We start from the raw sequence: 16,814 nt of genomic DNA on the forward strand, positions 1-16,814 counted from the left end.
AAAATAGTCACGGGAACAAAAACGTATTTAAACTGCTGTTGATTTTCGACGGAAGAGGAATATGAACACATCAGTATTTACCTCGGACGCTCCTAAAAATAACCTCATAATCGATCGAAATTATAGTTAAGGGTTTTGTAACAACAGAGGAAATCTCTCATGACAGTGCAGAAAGCAGTGCTTTTTCTAGTCCTTTGACAAATCTGTATGTTGTACTACTCGCAATCTACGTGCCTTAACCAGTCTTGGTGAACCTAGAAAAGAACTATGTAAATAACATAGAGTACAAATGTCATTTTTCCACAGAAGTATATTTCTTACTAAGATATAATTTTAGAAATGTAGATACGATAGTCCGCGATTGATAAATCTGTGTTTTTCTGCGACACTGAATGCTCACATGCAGACGATGTACACTGAAGTGAAGTGCCAAAGAAATTGGTATAGGTATGCGTATTCAAATACAGATATATGTAAACATGCAGAATACGGTGCTGCGGTCGGCAACACTTACATAAGACAACAAGTGTCAGGCGCAGTTGTTAGATCGGTTAATGCTGCACAATGGCAGGTTATCAAGATTTAAGTGAGTTTCACCGTGGAGTTTTAGCCGGTGCACGAGCGATGGGGCCAACCTCTCCAATATAGCGATGAAGTGGTAATTAAGTGTGTACCGTGAACCGTGAATATCAGGAATGTACCGTATACCGTGAATATCAGGAATCCGGTAAAACATCAAATGTCATACATCACTGCGGCCGGGGAAGGATCCTGGAAGAACAGGACCAACGACGACTGAAGAGAGTCGTTCAACGTGACAGAAGTGCAACCGTTCCTCAAATTGCTGCAGATTTCAATATTTAACCATCAACAAGTGTCAGCGTGCGATCCATTCAAAGAAACATCGTCTATATGGGCTTTGCAGCCGAAGGCCCTCTCGTGTACTCTTCATGACAGCACGACACAAAGCCTTACACCTCGCCTAGTTCCGTCAACATCAACATTGAATCGTTCAAGACTGGAAAAATATTGCCTGGTGGGACAAGGTTCGTTTCAGATTGTATCGAGAGGATGGACGTGTACGGGTATGGCGACAACCTCGTGAATCCATGGACCTTTCATGTCAGTAGGGGACCGTTAAAAGTTGTGGAGGCTCTGTAATGGCGCAGGACGCGTGCAGTTTGTGATATGGGACCCATGGTACGTCTAGATAAGACCGTCAAAGGTGACACGTGCGTATTCATATCCATTGTGCATTCCAGCGGAGTTGGTAAATTCGATTAAGACAGTGCGACACCCCATACGTCCATAATTGCTATAGATTGGCTCCAACAACACTATTCTAAGTTTAAACGCTATAGCTGTCCACCAAATTCACAAGGTATGAACATTATTGAGCATATCTAGGATGCTTTGCAACGTGCTGTTCAGAAGAAATCTCCACACCCTCGTGCTCTTACGCATGCAGGATTCATGGTGTCAGTTCCCTCCAGCGCTACTTTGGACGGTAGTCGAGGCCATGCCACGATGTGTTTCGGCACTTCTGCGTGCTTCGGGTACCCTACACGATATTATGCAGGTGTAACATTTTCTTTGGCTCTTCAGTGTTGGTTTTGCAGTATTCCGACAGAGCAGTTTCATTCCAAGTTCGGCTTGCTTAAAGGTAATGTATCGCCTGAAGTAGACTTTATCTTTGGGGAAAAGGTCAGTACAGAACGTTTGTTGCATTATCAACAGGTCCGTCTGGAGGAAAAGTTATGCAAGCAGTCGGCAGTGTAGTGACACTGAGACAAAATTAGTCTTTCGGCATCGACATAGTAGAAGATAAAAACAACTTAAAATCATCCAGAATCACTGTATCGTAGTTACACAGCAGGCAGTTAATCGAAGTCCCTTTTTAAATTATCGTCTCTGTGAAATGTTGTCTTTTATCACTTTACCTAGTTGAAATTTCCTATGTTCTTAGTAAGTGTTCCACTGACTCTTCCCACACCGTTAGGATTTTTCAGTGTCCTTTGGGTCCATCTGTGTTTTCTATTACATTTCGTCCCTTCCGTTTTTTCGATGTAATTTTTAACCCCTCTTCAACATAAAATTTCAAATATTCACGTTTCTACTTTTCCGGTTTTCCTACGGTTGACTTTTTTCTTATTTTAAAATATGGTTCTACACAAATAATTACCAGTAACGTACTCTAGTAGTTGATTTTGGTATAGCGTTTTCCCTTGGTCATCTGGCTTGGCAGACCGCAAAGTGCCAATATGTGATACCTAGTTTTGATGCGTAATTCAACCACTGTTCTCCTTGCATCTTCCATTTGTCATTTTCACTTTGCATTAACTGTGCCTATCAAAACTGTCTGTTGACTCGACTCAGTTTTATTCAGAAATTTTCCGTAATGTCTGTGTACATTCGTTACCGACCATTTCCTGTTCTCGCAATGTTTCTTTGTTTTCTTGAATCTTATTACCCATCCTTTACTGCCCCATCGCCTGAATGAAGAGAAAATCTCAAAGAGAATGTCTCTTTTGATTCATTCCTATTGTTTGTAACAACTGTAGACAAAATAATTGCTTGTATATTCGTAAGGATGGTGAAGGTAATTTGGATGCTGTGAACACTGGTTCACATGCTATTGACAAGTTATCACACAGCTATATTGATGCTGCGCAAGAATGTCTTTAGAGGCTGCCACGATCACAGAACCAGGAAACCTCATAGGCGAGGGTCGTGTTTGAAAGGCGTTATCAGAGTTTCCACTCGCAGATGGTGGGCAGTGGCGTGTCGCAGTGCACTAGTTGGTAGTTGCCGCTGGCCGTGAAGGTCACGCAGTGGATGTCGGCGCTGCGAGTCTCCAGTGCACCTGGCGCCCAGTTCTGGAAGTCCAGCCACTCCAGCAGGCCACCTGAAAAAACACGGAGCTTGTGAGGTTCAGTTGTAAATTCTGATTTTGAAAAGCTTAGATTCACGACTGAGGTGTTACGTCCACGATGTGGAACGATAAGACACTTCGATCACTAGTTCCATATTTGCCATAACAGTTAGTGTAATCGATGCGTCATTCATAAATGAACCCGATATGTGGTCTAGAAACATGCTCCAGGCCAGGTGTTGTCTTGCATTTATGAATGAACTCACGTGCAGTCCAGCAGATTCCAGTTCATATGTAAGAACTAGAATAATTATTGTAACAGTAACATTTCAAGCATACTTTTGCTCACCCTGTCATTAGGTGACAGAATAGTATACTTGGAGCAGCCAGAAAAACTTTAAAGACCTTCCCTGGCGACGCAAAAGGCAGTGAAAACTGGGTCAATAGCCAGATGGAATTTCAGCGAGAGAGGACTCGTGATGGTGCAGTAGCAAACACAGTAACTGTTGTGACACACTGAAGGAGCTGGGCACTTAAGCTATCTATGTAACAGTGACATTGCGCTGACAGGGATATATCACAAGGCTGACTGCAAGGTGTCACAAGAAAGCCGAAGTTGAATGCAACAACTGTTCAACGTACTGACTCTGCAGAATACACCTGCTACCACTCCCGAAGGGCAGACACAGCACGCTTTTAAGCTCCTGGCATAAGAAGAAAAGCAGGACAAATGATGCCCTTAGCGCCTTTCGGTGGCAGAGCACAAGAGCCCACCGTATATAAATACTTCTTCAGTTTAGGTGGAGTTTTACACAGTTTGCAGCCGTCCAGCCAGGAGGACAGGCCTAAGCCAGTCAACCCTCTGCTCTTGTAGTCAATTTCATTTTCTGTGATGTGGCACGTCTTGTGTAGAGGGACTTGGACACTGTCAGCTGCAGCGCTGGCTACCAAAGTAAAACATATGTATTGATGGAGATGTTGTTATCACCCCCTTGGAGGCCATCTGGAGGCTTAACTAACAGGGCCTAGAACCAAATCGTCATCTTCCACCATCGGGTTTGTCAATGCTGCTACTGTACCACTGCTCCTGTTGCTGCCGGTCTCTATCCTACTGGAAGGCAACAGCCTTGTCTGCTTGATCTCACGTACACTGAGTGGCACTGATAGACGACCTCTCGATGTGTAGTCTAAGAAGGCACCATCAAAGCCCTGGCCATCATCCCCCTGAAGATGTGCGTAGCCTCACTTGGCCCATGCATGGCTGTATGCTAATGCAGGGGAGGCTGCCAGCTTTTTGTCATAGATGTCTTTGTGTTTTAATAACAGTTTAGAGTGTCGCCCTGTCATTTATCTTTCGAGTTGCCATGATCCACGTCGTTTGGCTGTCAACTGTCGACCTCAGCCTGACCTTGATGCACCACCATAGCATCCTAGCCCAAGGGCGCTACAATTACCTACTGCTACAAAGGACATTCTCATGATTACATACGTGATTCACAGATTAGTTTGGACACTTGTCTATCTTACGAATTCTTCTGGAAGACATTGTGGCATTACTTATAAGGTGGATGCTGAATACATTGGCGCCAGTGATTTCATATAGGACGCCCTCCTTTTGGATGTGCAATTGTCTTCTAAGTGTGAATGAGGGGCAAAGTTTTCGTAATGAATGTGGAACTGAATTTCACGTGCTAAATGGTAACTATCAACAACACATGAATGACTTGGTTTAAGTGCACATGCATCTTAAAACCTGTTCAACGGGCATGGGGCACTAAGGACGAAGAACTGAAGTCTTTAAATGACAGCCATTTACGTTGCTATTTTCCGGATGACGGTTTTCAGCATTAGACATACTAGACAGTCTTATGACTAGCATTTAGGAGCCCTTGCATGCCCTGCAAGGCTTTCAAATTACTTATTTACATCAGCAGTATCAGTTAACAGCTTTTAGGAACTGTTTATAGTCGGGCAACCAAATGATTCTAGACGTACAGATGACGATAAGAATTACATTCAGAGCGAGAATTCTAAGGAAATGTAACTATTACACGAGAAAGAAACCGTGAATAACCATGGTTTGACCTGTTCCTAAGTACTGTACAGTTGTCTGCGTCCCTTACCAAACAGGATTAACGGAAGATATAGAGAAGATTCAAAGAAAATCTGCATGCTTCGTCATGAGTTCGCTTGATTAGCGTGAGACAGCCACAGAAATGTTAAAAAAGGTGCAGTGAGACGCACCGAAAGAAGGTGTATATTGTGCAGAGACCCCAAGTTTCCAGTCGTGTCAAGTGCGATATTATGTAATCCTAGAGACGTTTCGCCTGATGCCCACAACGTTAGAACTGAAGGTATAAGAGCTTGCGACAAAGGGTTCGGATAGTTCTTTTCCCTCACACCTGCCGATAGTGAAAAGGTGAAAGGGGGCAGACAAAGTAATATGCTTAAATACGTACCCTCCGCCATACACTGTACGACAGCTTGCAGAGTCCACAAGCAGATCAAGCGGTTCTTTATGCTGTTACAATCTATGCCCTCAATTATATGCTGGATGTATTCCAATCTCTGTCTCCTTCTACAGTTTACCTTCTATAGTTCCCTTTGTACCATGAAAAATATTTCCTGATATTTTAACAGGTGTCATATCATCCTCTCCCTTCTTCTTGTCAGTGTTTACCATTTGTGCCTTTCCCCGTCTATTCAGCGCAGAACCTCCTCATTCCTTACCTCATCAGTCCAACTAATTTTCAACATTCTTCCGTAGCATCACATCTCAGATGCTTCTGTTTTCATTTTTCTGCTTTTCTGCTTTTCCCACAGTCCATGTTTCAATAACATACAATGCTGTGCTCCAAACGTAAATTCTCAGAAGTTTCTTCCTCAAATTATTAGATTACAGGATGGTCTGGCAGAGCTTCCAAAATCAGATACTGGATTGCAAGATGTACCCTTGAGCGGATGCAGACTCAGACCACAATTTAGTAGGGATGAAGGGTACGTCGGAGCTTAAGAGATTAGTCAGGAAGAATCAATGGGCAAATAAACGGGTTAAGGAAATGCTAAGGAATGAAGAGTACGCTTGAAGTTCTCTGAGGCTATACATACTGCAACAAGTAGTTCAGTTGACAGTTCAGCTGAAGAGGAATGGGCATCTTCAAAAAGGGCATTCGCAGGAGCCGTGAAGAGAAACATACGTACAAAGAAGGTAACAGCGAAGAAACCATGGGTAGTAGAAGAAATGCTTCACCTGATCCATGAAAGGAGGAGGTACAAAAATGTTCAGGGAAAAATAAGAATGGAAAAGAAAATTGAAAATGCCTTAGATAACGATCAGTTAGGATTTAGGAAGGGTAAAGACACCAGAGGGGCAGATCTGATAATGGAAGAAAGACAACGGAAAAATTAAGATATGTTCGTAAGATTTGTTGACCTGGGAAAAGCGGTTGACGATGTAAAATGGTGCAAGATATTCGAAATGCTGAGAAAAATAGTAGTAAGCTAGAGGGAAACAAAGGTAAATATATACAGTATGTACAACAGAGAAGCGTGGAATTAAAAATCAAGGTGAAGGGATATCAGTGATAGAGATTCGCTGATGACATTGGTTTCCTCAGCGAAAGTGAAGAAGAATTACAGAATCTACTTAATAGAATGAACAGTCTACAGAATATGGAGTAGAGGAAATCGAAGAAGGCGAAAGTAATGAGAAGTAGCAGAGATGAGAAAAGCGGAATCTTAATATCAGGATTGGTGATCACTAAGAAGTGGAAGGAATTATGCTACCGAGGCAGAAAGATATCTTACGACGGAAGGGGCAAGGAGGGCATACAAATGAGACTATCCATGCTAAAAGGGCATTTCTGCGCAAGGGAAGCCTGCTAGTATGACACATAGATCTTAATTTGAAGGATAAATTTCTGAGAATGTACGCCAGTAGAACGGCATTGTATAGTAGTTAAACTTCGACTATGGGGAAACCCGAAAAGAAAAGGTTAGAACAATTTGGGATGTGGTGCTACAGATGATTGTTGAAAATTAGGTTGACTGAAAACGTAAGGAATGAGGAGGTTCTTCGTACAATCGGCGAGAGAAAGATGTATGGAAAAACTGACAAGAAGAAGACAGGATGGTAGGACGTCTTTTAAGACATCATAGCATAACTTTCATGGTACTAGAGGGAGCTGTACAAGGCAAAAACTGGAAAGGAAGACAGAGATTGGAATACATCCAGCAAATAATTGAGGACGTAGGTTGCAAGTGCTACTCTGAGTAGAAGAGGTTGCCTCAGGAGAGGAATTCGTGGCGGGGTGGCGGACAGTATCACACCACACTGGTGAAAAAAAATCTTCTGTTAGCCAGCACAATGTACAGAGCTATAAATCGATTTAATTGCTGAGTTCAGTTTTGAATTCGCCCCATAACATGGAAATAAACTGGATTTGAACGACTTCTCTGCCCCAGTCTACTTTCCAACAGTAATAGATATTGGTCGACCAACACAAGGGCTTTTTGTACCCTCTGTATCTCAGAACGGATCTGTACTCCACAAGGGAGAATACGACTTGTCAAATTCCTTTCAGTTCAGTTCCGTAAAATCATTCTAGATAGGAGCAATCTATGGTGATCGAAAATTCTCCCTCCTTCCTAATTTTTAAGTTGGTTGGTTTTCGCCCTTTCATGAGGACAAGACACTGTGATTTCTCTCACGGTGTTCATCTCCAGCGCACTGCGGAGTGTAATCCACATGTCAGTCCTCTGAACTAGTCCCTCCCAGCCTTTCTTAGACCATTACTCCTGAGTACAATCAGACATTTAGCTAGTACCCGCGCTCTTCCTCCCTGCCCCCGCATTGTCGGTCGGTTGTCCTCCCGCCCCCCTATCCCACATTATCACCAACTTTAGTAGCTAACTAAATTGTAGAATGAAAGGCTTTTCTTCGAACACTTTTATTTTTATAGTAATAAAAGATCAATGATATCTAATTTCTGTGTGTGTGTGTGTGTGTGTGTGTGTGTGTTTGTGTTTGTGTTTCAGAATGAATGACAAAGGAATTTGTGGTGAATCGGAAATGCTACTCGCAACTCCTTCTCAGTTAAGAAAGCCAATTATCTACAGAGAGAGTAGACACTAGTTACTCCTCTCCGTTGTGGCCCTTGCTTGACCTGCACACTACGCCCTCCTTTAAAATCAACCAAATTAAAATGTGTGCACTATACCTACTGTTCGTAAATCACTTGAGTGCTGCACTCTCTACTTCTCAACTGGCAGAACTTGGAAGACTACAGGCCGTTAATGCTTTACGTCTGACCACAGCCACTAATACTAATATAATAATAATAATAATAATAATAATAATAATCTGTAATTATTGATACATGTTCAATTACCCGAAAGTTCCTAAATGCAATATAACATATACCATACAGTTACAAGGAGGTCACGCTTGACAGAGGTCCGCGTCACGTTCCATTTTTAACCAGACTTAAGTCTGAGAAAAAAAAAGTCAATAATAATAATACCGTGTACAGCACTATAATAGCCTGTATGTAGTTGCTGCTGTGTCGTGCTGTAATTAATTTACTCATCTGTTTCGAAGCGAGTAATTAAGCAATTTATGGGCTACTGCAGGTAATGTCTACAACTTAGAGAAAACGTTTTCTTGAGATATTTACCATTTGTTATGTATACGAGTATTTCTAACTTTTATCATTAGCGATGTACGGGCCAAAGCATAAGATATGTCTAGTGGATGGACTAGGTATCTGTAACCTCTATTACATTAATAGTAATGACTGGGAAAAGTATTTATTGATAACTTATATAATCAGTAGTAGAGGCTTACAAAATTGTGATAATAGTAATGATGTTCTGAAGATTCGTGACTGAAACAGAATCGTTCAGAAAATTTCCTTTTATCGCTCAGGGGGTAATTACTCCCAGATAGGGAACTACTGCTCTAAACGCTTGCTCCGTGACGATAGGCTGCAGCTCAACCCAGACACCTGCCTACAGGGTGTAATACCTGCTCGTATGACCTGTGTATTCTAGTTGTGAAAATATTGAAGAACGAGGGAAATAAAGTCTTAGCTCAGTAATGGCCAGCTTCTGAGACAGGTACAATTCATACACATGAACGTTTATGAAAATTTGAAAGAACGATACCTATGACTATAGCGAGCTAGATGCCACAGATTTGGCAAACAACAATACGTATATCATTAGTATTACATAGCTGAAAATGACCTTCGAGCCAAAACAGCATTCTGCAACCAGAGACTTCCGTTAACGGGAAAGTAAAGAGAGACTGGCCTTGTTCCTGGGAAGTGTTCCTCTCTACAGTTTGAATGTAAATGCACAAAACAATAACAGTCGTTGCAGGAGGATAGTGATGAACTATTTACGGTCTCACCAATTCAGACATGTCTTTGATGGGTGACTTGACAGACGAAAATGAGAGCTAAGGAAGGAGTGCTGTATTTGTCTCTGGAGAAGACCTTTACACGGCTTAACACTCGTGGCCGAGGAACACATCGACGCAATGAATAGTAAGCGAAGTTGCTTTCATCCACAAGCGGTATCAAACACTGCTGGCCATAAAAAATTGCTACACCAAGAAGAAATGCAGATGATAAATGGGCATTAATTGGACAGATATATTATACTATAACTGACATGTGATTACATTCTCACGCAGTTTGGGTGCATAGATCCTGAGAAATCAGTACCCAGAACAACCACCTCTGGCCGTTCAAAATGGTTCAAATGGCTCTGAGCACTATGGGACTTAACATTTCAGGTCATCAGTCCGCTAGAACTTAGAACTACTTAAACCTCCCTAACCGAAGGACATCACACACATCCATGCCCGAGGCAGGAATCGAACCTGCCACCGTAGCGGTTGCGCGGCTCCAGACTGAAGTGCCTAGAACCGCTCGGCCACACCGGCCGGCTCTGGCCGTAATAACGGCCTTGATACGCCTGGGCATTGAGTCAAATAGAGCTTTGATGGCGTGTACAGGTACAGCTGCCCATGCAGCTTCAACAAAATACCACAGTTCATCAAGAGTAGTGAGTGGCGTATAGTGACGAGCCAGTTGTTGGGCCACCATTGACCAGACGTTTTCAATTGGTGAGAGGTCTAGAGAATGTTCTGGCCAGGGCAGCAGTCGAACATTTTCTGTATCCAGAAAGGCCCGTACAGGACCTGCAACATGCGGTCGTGCATAATCTTGCTGAAATGTAGGGTTTCGCAGGAATCGAATGAAGGGTAGAGGCACGGGTCGTAACACATCTGAAATGTAACGTCCACTGTTCAAATTGCCGTCAATGCGAACAAGAGGTGACTGAGACGTGTAACCCATGGCACCCCATACCATCACGCCGGGTGATACGTCAGTATGGCCATGACGAATAAACGCTTCCAATGTGTGTTCACCGTGATGTCACCAAACACGGATGCGACCATCATGATGCTGTAAACAGAACCTGGATTCATCCGAAAAAGTGACGTTTTGCCATTCGTGCACCCAGGTTCGTCGTTGAGCACACCATCGCAGGCACTCCTGTCTGTGATGCAGCGTCAAGTGTATCCACAGCCATGGTTTCAGAGCTGATAGTCCATGCTGCTGCAAACGTCGTCGAACTGTTCGTACAGATGATTGTTGTCTTGCAAACGTCCCCATCTGTTGACTCAGGGATCGAGACGTGGCTGCACGATCCGTTACAGCTATGCTGATACGATGCCTGTCATCTCGACTGTTAGTGATACGAGTCCGGTGGGATCCAGCACGGTCTTCCGTATTACCCTCCTGAACCCACCGATTCCATATTCTGCTAACAGTCATTGGATGTCGACCAACGCGAGCAGCAATGTAGCATTACGATAAACCGCAATCGCGATAGGCTACAATCCGACCTTTATCAAAGTCGGAAACGTGTGGTACGCATTTCTCCTCCTTACACGAGGCATCACAAAAACATGTCACCAGGTAACGCCGGTCAACTGCTGTTTGTGTATGAGAAATCGGTTGGAAATTTTCCTGACGTCAGCACGTTGTAGGTGTCGCCCCCGGCGCCAACCTTGTGTGAGTGGTCTGAAAAGCTAATCCTTTGCATATCGCAGCATCTTCTTGCTGTCGGTTAAATTTCGCATCTGTAGCATGTCATCTTCATGGTGCAGCAATTTTAATTGCCATTAGTGTAGTTATAGTCTATCACTGAAATAACGTGGCTAGCTTTATTGTGTAATTTGTCAACCAAGTATTTTTCTAATCACCATGTACAGTTTCGAAGACACCAGCTTGTCGGCGGTCATCGATGCCGACGTAGATCTGCTCCACCTGTGGGTACATGTCGAAGGCTTGCACCAGCGCGTCCGCCTCCTGCTGCGTGTCGGGCACCACGAGGTGGCCCCCCGTCGCCTGGCACTGCTGCTCCGCTCCGGGGTACGGCAGGAGCTGTGCCAGCGGCATGTAGAAACCTGAAAACACACATGCGTATGCAAGCCGCCAATGTTGAGTTGGTGATTCTTTTGCATTTCCTCCAGAAAGAAAAAGGCCTAAGGCGTCCTCTTTGTACAGTTCAAATGGCTGTAAGAAGCTGTTTATGTAATCCTACTGGATGTGGTTTGCCTTTGTCTTCATCCGGCGTGTTATGAAATGTCAAGTGGGTACTGAATCGTGTGGGCGACTGCAATGAATGCCTGTACAGTGCAGTGTTGAGTTTGTGTTGTTATGGGTGAAGGTAGAGGGTGAAACCTGGTGCTGGCACATAGCCCACCCCCCTCGAAAATTACGAAGTTGACCGTCGAGCTTAACCTCCATATCTAACGGATGTATCACCATCAACGGTGTCACATTCCCTGACTTCAGGAAACATTGCATAGAGGTTTGGAATTTAATGCAGGAAATTCGCGCCAAGACTGGTGATCAGAAACTTTAGGCCACTGTCTCTGTTCCGCCGGCTGGCCGAGTACTGGCAATGAAAATTTCATCCACCACCAGGATTCGAACAGGTTTACCTCTAAGTCGAGCGCCATCGCACAGATCTGCGTTACCGACATCGGATGTGGAGGCGAGTACAGGAAGTTATATGTCAAGCAAAAATAGTTTTTTTCGTCTCGGGTAGGAGAATTATGGCTCCACAGCATCTAAGAGATCTCAGTAGTCTAGCAACACCCGTTACATATTATCGGAGTTATAAAATGGTTCAAATGGCTCTGAGCACTATGGAACTTAACTTCTAGGTCATCAGTCCCCTAGAACTTAGAACTACTTAAACCTAAGTAACCTAAGGACAACACACACATCCATGCCCGAGGTTGGATTCGAACCTGCGACCGTAGCGGTCTCGGAGTTATAGACTGCCAATTCTAAATCTACTCATTTGTTACTGATAAAATAAGCCTATATTATGAGACATGTGTCAGAGACATTTTACTCTTTGTAGGTTGGAAAGGCACTCCTGGACGAGAATATCACAACAGTGTGCAAGTTCACATGACACTGGTTTTTCTACAAACAGTGCCAAGTTCTTGCTCGAGATAGTACTGCTTCAAACTAGAAACACCCTCCCATAAACATTAGTTTCGATCCATATCACTTTGTATTCTGATTGACATCCGTCTGTTAATATTTATACATGTCTATCCCACACTCTTATACATCATTGAGCTCTCGTTCTCAAAGAACCACGCAATCTCGTGCCTACGTGGCATCTCTCGGATATAGTAACGTGGCATGGGACGCATGTTCGAATAACGTGTGGACGATGTCGATCGGTGCAGAACACAGCAGTTCGTTTAAATGTCTACGTAACGATAAGTGAAAGGGAGTAAGGCCAAATGAACAGAGATGTCATGCTACTGGATCTCATCGACCAACCCATTACTCAATTGTTGGGCGTGGATACTCTGTCGAGCTGAAATTGGTGAAGTGTACGGCCGTATGCGTGTGTTATCCACAGGTCAACCCCCACCTTTATAAGCAAACATGTATCTTGTTCCCGAGAGCTCTTGAAGGTTCTCGTATGTCCACTCATAGCTACAGTGATATTCATTTTTGTCGCATTATCCGTAAATAAAATTTGAGCTATAGACTGTGATTCTTCAGCACTTCGTCTTAGATTGCATTGGGAAAACGGTAATCTGTCCTCAGAGCCGGCATGTGCTGTAATGGATATGCATAAAGTAACCACTCGATGAGAACTGATTACATAAGGGCATGGCTTATACCTTCAGCAAAATCAGTTACATGCACACTTGTGGCATGATCAGCACCTACGCATCACATCACTCACCTTTCCATATCGGGCGTGGGGAAGATGCTAGGTCCTTGTCTTTGTTGCGCATGGTCCTATGTCTGGAAGCCGCTTGAACAACCTGCTGTATCATCCAGAGATCGTGGTGCCTCATCAAAGTCACATTAGCAAGAGCTCGCTGCAGTCCAGAACGACGTATGCAGGACGCACCTCAAGAGCGCCCCTTTCCTCTCAGCACAGCAGCGTCCTCGCGCTAAGATCAGAATAGAGTCGAGCTAGCAAGAGTTGACCCCGGAGTTCGTAACCTCTGCTCCAGCAGTCAACAACATAGTGAAGGAACAGTGACTGTGAAGTTTCAGGTGAATACGTAGGTTAGTTAAAGACGAACATTATACTTCAAGAGAACAGTTTGTGATCGTGTGCATCAAGTGATGCTTTCGTAGTCAATGACAGTTGTAAATATTCCACGCTCTCCTGTTCCAAAGAACAGTCTCCAGTTAAGTAAATCTTATTCATTCATGTAATGAGGTGAACTAAGATTCCACCCCTTAAAACGAACAAAGATCGAGCAGCAAGAAGGAAAGATACACCACGGAAAACTGACCGTTCTGAACATGTATAAAATTGGCTACTTTTCAGTGAGCTTTTCTGCACACGTAGTCATACGACACTTCTAGTTTCCACCAGTGGCACCTCCAGTAGGATTACCTGACACTTTTCTTAAAAACGCCGTATATATAAAGGCGTAATATTAAGATAGTTGAAATGCATTTATTTAATGACAGTACGGTTTAAGCAGTGTCCCTGTTTTTCTTTTTCCTCAGTCTAAGCTTATTATTTAAAATGCGAACTTTCGGTAGTTGCATTTACGCGGTAGGGATTTTTGACTTTTCCAGCATGGAAATAACAATGAATACTATCAGCAATATTTAGCGCATTCCAAAATCAATTCATGGCTTTTGGAGAATCAACGAACTGAAAATAAGTCAACGTACACATTTTCTTGCACTGACAATAATGATGAGCACCAGATCTAAGGTAGAAACTATTAATAAAAAATGGAAGGTATCCTCTACAATCTGGAAATGTTCAATTACGTTCGAGAGGTAACCTGTCTCAGCTTGTGATACTGTGTGTGCACTGTACCCTTGTTTGGGAAAATATAACCGTACAAAATGCGAGTAATTAGCGTGAAAAATAGCAGCGTTCCTGTTGGATACTTACATATACATACTATAACATTGTCTTGGCGTGACAAAGAGTTCTGTGCATTCCGACTCCAGCTCTGTACTCCACGCGTGCCCTTCAGGTTTCTCCAGATATGGGTATTGATGTTTGATTCTTTTAAAAGCTTTTGGTTTACTTGAGCACTAATCACCTATTCCTAAATAGCTGCATTGTTATTTCTCTACCTTCGGGTGCCACAAGGACTTTAGATTACTATGCAGTTGAGAGTCGTAAGTTCAATTAAATAAAGAGAGATGACGAAACGCAATTCATAATAATTCTGCAAAATCCAGTGTTGTCATTGTGCTTGCAAGGTTACCTAAAACTAAATATAACAGCAAATCCCTCACAGAATCATACTATGAACCTATAACTTGGTGTTTTCTACGGAGTTAAGGAGAAGAGCATCCATCATTTGGTGCACAAACTTTAAAACTATCATCTTATGAAACTAAATTTACTCATTTATTCCCTAAGAGTTAGACACAGTCTTTGCTTCATTTAGTACACATTTTACTACTTACAAACGTTAGAAGCAATGTTGTTTGGCGTTCATCATCCCCAGTATTGGATTTAATTCAAGGGATAAGATGAGGTATTTATGATTTGTTTGCTCCATTATGGAGCCCGCAGCACATTTGTTGAATGTGAACACAGACTCGTTTGTGGTGACACCGTGTGACAGATCAACAGCCAGAATGTTCCAGAAATCACCTCGGCATTTGTTACTGATGATGTCAGAAAACTGTGAAGCAACTGAGTAACTGCACTCATATGGACCTTTGATTTTTCTCATCCAGTCAGAGGAAATTATTGCTTCTAAAGCGAAAATAACACCAAGTTTGATTGAATATTTGTTAATACCAAATCTCCAGATGTGTTCTAGACTTTATTTTCAACTCCGTGTACTATGCGTCTGACACATTGTCATTGGACAGTTGTAACATGAAATTTCTTTCGCCTTTCCACAGTTGTGCGATTACGACTTATCCAGCTCTCATTTCGTGACGTGTGTCGCAGCTTCAGTGTAACGAGAAACAAAATGCCTGGAATCTGAGCAACCGCCGTCCATATGGAACGTGAACTGTTCATATAATTATAGAAGAGACTGTGATTTTGCAGGTCAAAACTGGATATATAGTAAGAGCCACCCGTAGTGTAATATCGGTATGATGGTGATTAAATAGTTCAGTCAATTTATATAGAATGTACGCTCCAAGGGTGCAAATTCAAAAAAAGTTTGTTCCGGAAACACACTGAACCGTGCACTAATGTGAGTTACATTACATACGAATATATCAGATCAACTTTCTTTCTGTATAAGATGACTACAGTATCAGAGTGAATCCGTGTTGTCATGGTTGGGCTCTCTGATATTCGGTACTCTGTCTGCAACACCCCACAGGAGCTACATTAACCAGCGGCGTAACGATACTACAGCAATTGGGGGCGCGTTTCCTGAATGCCGTATCCTTGATGTCGCATTCCTGTTGTAGGCGAAACAGATGAACAATTTCAAAATAAAAGTGTACAGTGAGAGCGAAAAAGGAAGAGAAGAATAATAAAAAGAAAGGAAGGGAAGGAGAAGATGAAAGAGGACTGGAGGGGACTGAAACGGGAAGGGACGGATGTATATGAGGAGATTCGGAATAGACTACGTTAAAAATCATTTCTATAAGACGTACCTGTCCCTGACAGAGAGAGGGTTGATTGCTATTTTCGTCTACTTGACGGATACGCTCTTGTTTTGCGAAGTCAGCGAATGTAGCAAAAGTGAAAAGACGATATTTCAAGTTCTTTTTTTCTTGGACTGATCGACAAGGAAACAATGAAACAGGATTCACGTTACTTATTTTTGCTGGGAGAAATGTACATTGGGTTATGTGCTGTTCTGCGTACGGAATTTTATTGTGCAGAAACAATTATTGCATTGTGTCTCTGTTACTTCATATTGATCTCACTATGATTATAAACATGTTACTGTTGCTGCGGTCTTATGTCCGAATACACGGTTATTGCAGTTCTAGATACTATTCTATCCTGTGCAACTTCCTAACACTTAAATCCATATTCAGTGTTAATAAATGTCTCTTCTTTAGGAACGCTTTTCTTGCCATTGCCTGTCAACATTTTATATCCTCCCTTCTCCGTGCATCATCAGTTATTTTACTACCCAAGTAGCAAAACTCATCTACTTCTTTAAGTGTCTCGTTTCCTAATCTAATTCTCTCAACACCATAGAATTAAATTCCACTACATTCAATTATCCTTATTTTGCTTATATTGTTATTGATCTTACATCCTCTACACTAAATCGAAGAAAGACGAAAGTAATCAGAAGTAGCAAAAATGAGATCAACCAAAAATTTAAGTACTGGTTGGAATTCTACTCTATAGGCAGCAAAATAACGAGTGACGGACGGACATAGGAGGACAAAAAAATGGTTCAAATGGC

At 42.6% G+C, this 16,814-nt stretch overlaps 1 protein-coding gene across 1 annotated transcript in view; it reads right to left on the reverse strand.

Moving 5' to 3' along the window:
• Positions 1-2,362: 2,362 nt before the first annotated feature.
• Positions 2,363-16,814, reverse strand: part of LOC126162526 (uncharacterized) — a 68,414-nt gene continuing 53,962 nt past the window's right edge. Inside the window, exons 6-7 of the mRNA XM_049919097.1 lie at positions 11,151-11,354; positions 2,363-2,905 (exon numbers count right to left, since the gene is read on the reverse strand). Coding sequence (XP_049775054.1) covers positions 2,748-2,905; positions 11,151-11,354 — 362 coding nt within the window. The 3' untranslated portion in view covers positions 2,363-2,747. The remainder of the gene's footprint in view (positions 2,906-11,150; positions 11,355-16,814) is intronic.

This window comes from Schistocerca cancellata, chromosome 2, assembly GCF_023864275.1.
Source record: "Schistocerca cancellata isolate TAMUIC-IGC-003103 chromosome 2, iqSchCanc2.1, whole genome shotgun sequence".
NCBI classification, from domain to species: domain Eukaryota; kingdom Metazoa; phylum Arthropoda; class Insecta; order Orthoptera; family Acrididae; genus Schistocerca; species Schistocerca cancellata.